Below are 6133 nucleotides of genomic sequence, written 5' to 3' on the forward strand. Positions count from 1 at the left end.
GCTATCATGACAGCATTACAGAACCTGGACACACTAGAGCTCCCAGACCGTGATGTTGTTTGTTTTCAGTTTGCAGGATTACACTTGCTTGAAAATAATTCACAGTACAGCCAGAAGGTTTCTTTAAAGTAATTTTGTGAAAACTTTTCTGGAAGAAATATTCTGAAGTCCTCGTTCATGCTCTGAAGTGGGAGTGCAATAATACTGGCTTTAATGAAGAAGTGGCAGTGGAAGGGAATATAAGTTCATACAGAACTTGACCTCTCATTGTCAATGGAAAGTAATAAAATTAAAAAAAAAAAAAAGGGATAAAAATTACCTGGAAAGTAATGCTAATCTGCTGGCACGAAACAAAACACGTATTTCTATTTACTTTACATTGTGCTTTTCATTATATGTAGTTTTTAAATCAGCTTTCCCAAAACAACTTTTCAGTTGTTTCTTTTGCTAAGAATTTGATGCTAACAAACTTTTCCCTCTGTCCGATCACCAGAAGCATGTCATGCCAACTACTGTGAATAATCTACTGTAATTACTCCAGAGAGATCTGGGAATCTTTAAGCACCCTGCACGTCCTAGGGTGAGGTCTGGATATTGCTGCTTCGTCTCAGACATTTACCTTACTTATCGCAAACCCAAAGACTTCTTCAAAGTAAGCAGGTTGACTTATAAGGAGCAAGTAGAAGGTCCAACTTCTGCAAAAGTTTGCCACAATGATTGCATAAACTGGCATTGAAGTGAAAAATCTCTTCCAGGGTGTACGAAATTTCTGGGAGAAAAAAAATGAGTAGGCAAATAGCAGAGTGAAGACCCCCGTACCTTTTAGTATCAGACAATCCAGTACATTGCATCTGATTTGCACTGAAAACACTTACAATGCAAGTGAAAGATGTCTCCTGGATTACTGGCAAAAGACAAGTAAATAAACTTCCTTAGGATATTCAGGATTCTTAAGATGCCTACTCTACTATTATGACTCTACTTACTGAAATTACACAAGGTCTTCTGGAATCTTGCTACTGGGATAACAGAATCAGTAACAGAAGCAAAGAAAACTAGAGAAAAGTTTGTACCGTTGCCCACTTTTTGGCATGATGCAGTTTTAGATATTGTGCTGAAAGGATTGTGAGAAAAGGATCATCCAAGTTCAGAAATATGTGGTAGCGCAGCAACAAGCAGCTACCCAATTCATTTCGGTCGGCCAAAATAAAATCCTTATCGTAGAAGATTTAATTTCTACAACTTGCTATTGGCATTTCCAGTTTTTATTTATGCCTCAATACTCCATACAGCAAGAAAAAAAGAAATAATTAAAAACAGTTTCAGTGTCCTTTTCACTTATAATAGACTTCAAATCAGAAGCCAAAATATGTCGCTGCGGCAATATACGTTGACATTCTACTTTTTTTAAAAAAACGGTAGTTGTGTTCCACAGACGAGTGTATGCCTGTGGTTGTGTGTGAACACAGTGGTGGTACTAGTGTCCTATGCAGTAAAACCACTGTACAGCAAGGGGAAAACCATGGCTTGGAACAACTGAGTGTGTCTCCAGCCAAGATCTGAGTGTCTCCAGCCAAACTTCAGGAGCATGCCCAGAAGGAGAGACCGGTACTTTATACTCTCAGCAAGGCTATTATACAAAACATATAGAGAAAAGAGTTTGGAGTTATGTTGCTCCAGAATGTTCTAGAGTAAAAGACAAGAAGGAATATTTTAACAAGAAACAGATTTAGTTTTCACCACTAGAGAAAACAAGTTATCTAAGGAAATGAGGAGAAGTTTGATGGGAAAATAGGTTTTAGTTTTAAGTTTCCAGGATCTTGCAGGATCACCTCAGAGAGAGAAATCCTAAAACAATGAGCTGTGTTGCCCAGGGTCCTGGCCGCAAGGGGACGCAGGATACAGGACTCCTGTGTTTTTGTCCCTGGAACCTGACCGTGAGTGAAGATGGTGTCATGGGCACTGCCAGGTGGTTGTGCTGGGGACCACAGCAAGGGGGGCCATGACAGAGACCCCACATGGGTGCCCTGACACCTGCAGGTGAGGCAAGCAGTGCAGGGTCTGTTGATGTATTTACTGATCGCAGTTTTTTTCGGCTGTTATTTAATCAGGACAATTTCCTTCCATCTCACTCTTCCGCGTCTCCTGAACTACCCTAGTCTGAGGCCTTTGGTTTGGTTCTGGCAGCATTTCTACTCCTTCATTCCATCATTCATCCTTCAGCAGTTGTTTTGGGGCCATTTGTCGAGGATTATCTCTTGTAAAAGAAATGTTGATTTTGAGGTCCTGAAAGGCACCTTCTGGAACATTCCAGGTGCTTCTATAGTGACTGTAAGCTGCCCACTGATGGTCAGGTTGTTACCTGCGCCCTGACTGGCTGGTCAGTGAGTGCTGAGGCAGTGGCTGGTGTGGGGAGGGGAGGCTGCGACTGGGGGCTGAGGCTGGTGAGCTCTGGGAGAGCTGGTGAGGCCGGTGAGAGGCCCAGGGGAGCGGGACCGGCAGGCAGGGGAGGCTGGTGAGTGACGGCTTTGGGGGGTGAATGTGGGGTGAGCGCCGAGGGGTGAGGCCATTTCTGTGTGCAGTGTTTGTGGGGCCAGAGTGGGACTGGGCGTAGTGCAGGGGCAATGGGAGGCGTGTGTGGTGCGCGGGGCTGTGAAGCTGAGAACCTCGAGGGGATGTTTGCATGGGAAAGGGTTGGGGAAGCAGGATAGATGAGACTAGAGCAGTTGAGATGGAAGGGATCTTCAGTGATCATCAGGTCCCACTGCCAGAGCGCTTCAGGGTTGAGTATAATTTAAATCATGTTTTTAAAAGCAGTGTCCAAATGCCTCAGAAACACTGACAGGCTTCGGGTATCAATCACCTCTCTAGGCAGCCTGTTGCAGTGTTTGACCACCCACCCTGTAAATAAATGTTTCCTCATATCTGGTTTAAACCTCCAGTGCTGCAGCTTTGATCCATTCTCATGTGTCCTGTCACTGGATCTGATGGAGAAGAGCTCAGCACCTCCCTCTCCATGTTCCCTCCCCAGGAAGCTGCAGAGAACAGTGAGGTCGCCCCTCAGCCTATTTCTGTCCAAACTACACAAACCAACTGTCTTCAGTTGCTCCTTTAGGACACGCTTTCCAGCCTTTTCTTCACCGTAGTTGCCCTCCTGTGGGTGCTTTCAAGTACCTTGACATTTTTCTTTATTTGTGCAACCCAGAACAGGTCACAGTTCTCCCCTGTTGCAGACAGATAAAAAGCTTTACTAATATCCAGAAAAGCTACTTCTACCACTTTCCCTCCATCCACTAGGCAGGGAACCTTATTGTAGGACAGGAAATCAGTTACACAGGACTTTCCCTTAGTGAACTCCTGTTGACTGTACCTGATGATTACATTACCCTTAAATGCTTCTCAGCAGCACTCAGTTGGATCTTCTCCCTAATTTTCCAGGTACTGTGGTCAGACTAACAGGTCTGCAGATTCCTGGCTCTTCACTCACGGCCTTTTTACAAACTGGAATAACGTTGGCTGGCTTGCAGTGAGTGAGAGCATCTCTGGCCTCCCCAGACCTGGCTGAATTCAGTGGAGGTGAGTGTGGTGAGGGTTGTTCACCGCATGAGCAGTGTTTGTTGGTGAGGAAGATGAGGTGGGGCAGGAAGGGTCTCTGTGCGTGTGTGTTGATGGTGCTGGAGCACCTGGCAGGCAAGAGGCAGGTTGGGCCAGTGCAGGGCTGGGCTGGGGGTGCTGGTGAGTCAGGTGGACTCAATTCTGCCCTCCAAAAGGTGGTTGTGTATCTGGGTGTGGATAAGTCCATGGAGAAAGGTGGTTTAAACAGACGATTGCCGATGTAGCTTCCTGATTTCCTTGGACACAGTGGAATCTCATGGAACTGAGCAAGGGCAGAGACCAAGTGCTGTTCTGGGCAGGACTCAGAGCTGGCAAAAAGAATGACTGGGGGACAGTTGAACAGAAAACAGCTTGGCAGAGAAGGGTCTTGTGGTTTTGGTGGAGAAGAAATGGGCCCTAAGGTGGCAATGAACCCTTGACACAAAAGGAGCCACCAGTGTCCAAGGCAACATTAAGGACAGTCTTGACAGAAGATAAAGGTAGGTGGCTGTTCTTCTCTCCTCAGCACTGGTGAGGTCCCGTGTGGAGTCCTGCGTGCAGGACTGAGTTCCCCAGTGGAAAAAGGACATGGATGTATTAGTGCGGTTTCATGAAGAAGCTAAAGGGTCTGGAACATTTTCCACCAGAGGAGAGACTGAGAGAGCTGGGATGTTTTAGCCAGGAGGCAAAGAGTACATGGGGGATGTTATCAATGTGTGGAACTTTCTGAGGGGAGGGAATGAAGTGTGTTTGCTGGGAGGGCTGGAGAGTCATGCTGGGGAAGAGAGTTATTCATGTGTGTGCTGACATGGGAGATATCTTGTCCAAGATGTGCGGAGGGAAGCGTTCTCATGCAGAAGGCTCTGTTTGAGCCAAGGTTGGTTTGTGTCACATCCTGGAAAACACTGTGCGCAGGTGATGGTGGTGGCATATTTCCTGGGAGAGGTCTTGTTTCCCTTTTCCACTCACCCCGATGAGCTACTGAGCCTGGTTTTTGTCAGGTGAAGTTGGACGAGCCGTGGGAGAAAAAGACAATAGGCTGCATCTCAAGCTGGGATGAAGGAGAATTTTATTGAGGGAGAATAGTGAAAGGCAGGAGTGCCAAGTGGAACAGCACAAGTCTGAGGTGCAAAGAAAGATGTGGGAGAAGAGGAGAAGGACCTTCATCGAGGTACGCAGGCAGCCCAGGCTGGCAACTTCCCTGCTTCCGTGCTTGGTGCCTGCAGATGAGGAGCCATGGACAGCAGGTCCATGTGCCAGGAAGGGCCTAGAGGTGCGTGTCCTCAATGTGTGCCGTTGCTTCCAGGGTGTGTGTGGTTGGCATCACGGGCGGTGGCGAGGGCCCTTAGCAGATGTATCCCCCCCTTCTGCCACCAAAGCAGCCCAGGCCTCCAAAGCCGCCCAGTCCTCCGAAGCCGTAGCCAAAAGCGCCGGAGTTGACGGCGACTCCCTGGGCACCGAGTTCGTTGCCTACGGCAGCCGATGCGGAGGATCCGACGGCGGTGCTCTGGGGGTGGGAGGTGAGGATGGGTCCTGGCAGGGTGACCAGCACGGCGGGAGGCTGGATGGCGACGCGGGAGTCCTGGCACTGCAGGGAACAGGGCTCGTTGCAGCTGTTGGCCAGCGGGGTGGGTCCGCAGGGGCGGCAGGCGTCGTAGCAGGCCATGTGTGTGGTGTGGAGGGGCCCTGGAAGGGACGAGAGGCTGTTGAGCAAGCGCAGGGGGCTGAGGGTGGGAGGAGCGGTGATGCAGGAGGGCGAGGGAGTGGGGAGGCTGGTGTGGGGCTGTGGGGAGCGTGTCGGTGGGGAGGCGTGAGGGCTGCTGAGGCTGGGGGCAGAGCGTGCTGGAAGAGAGGGGCCAGGCGGGGCAGGAGAAGGAGGGGAAGGGAGTTGAGGCTCACCTTGTTGAGTGCGGAGGGAGGAGAAGGCGTCAGGAGAGTGTGTGAGAGAGAGAGGTGCTGGGCCGGCTTTTATGCCGGTCCCCGAGGGGCGGGACAGGCTTTGCGCATGGCGGCATTTTGCAGCCAGCAGCTGTCTGATGCCACAGCCTGGCCAGGAATGAGGAGGGTGTGTTTTCCTTCCCGCAATGCTCCAATTTCTTGGTTTTGTCTTGAGGACGTGTCCACTTGGCCCTGGCGGCAGCTTTGAACTGCGAGCATTAGAGGCCAACGACTTGGCGTTGATGGCGCGTGTCAGCTGGGCAGAGTATGAGGCCAAAGCGTAGCAGAGGTGGGGTGTCATCAGTGAGCTCATCCCATGGCATCCATGTGGTTTGCAGGTGCATTGCGAGCACGAGGCCGGATTTCCTTGTAGCTCCATCAGGCTGGTCTGGGCTTTGGAGCTGTGCCAGGCATGAGGAGCTGCCTCTAAGCTGGTCTTTCGTCTGTTCCCTCTTTGCTAACATCTCTCTAAGCCTCTCTTTAAGCCTGACTTTCCAGTTGGGTTTGATCTCTGCATGCCTTGGTGCCCCTCTTGCTTTTAAGCTTGCAACTGTGTTGTTTGTTATACATTCAGAATGTTTTGGAACAAGGTAGCTGCAGG

General features: G+C 49.6%; 1 protein-coding gene across 1 annotated transcript; it reads right to left on the reverse strand.

Annotated features, from left to right (window-relative positions):
* Positions 1-4939: 4939 nt before the first annotated feature.
* On the reverse strand, positions 4940-5260 carry LOC308038140 (feather keratin B-4-like; the record flags this gene model as incomplete). Its single annotated transcript, XM_080340427.1, has 1 exon — positions 4940-5260. The coding sequence occupies one exon, from the start codon at positions 5258-5260 to the stop codon at positions 4940-4942; it is 321 nt and encodes a 106-aa protein (XP_080196553.1).
* Between the last annotated feature and the right edge of the window lie 873 nt (positions 5261-6133).

This window comes from Nesoenas mayeri (assembly GCF_963082525.1).
Source record: "Nesoenas mayeri genome assembly, chromosome: 2".
Taxonomy (NCBI): domain Eukaryota; kingdom Metazoa; phylum Chordata; class Aves; order Columbiformes; family Columbidae; genus Nesoenas; species Nesoenas mayeri.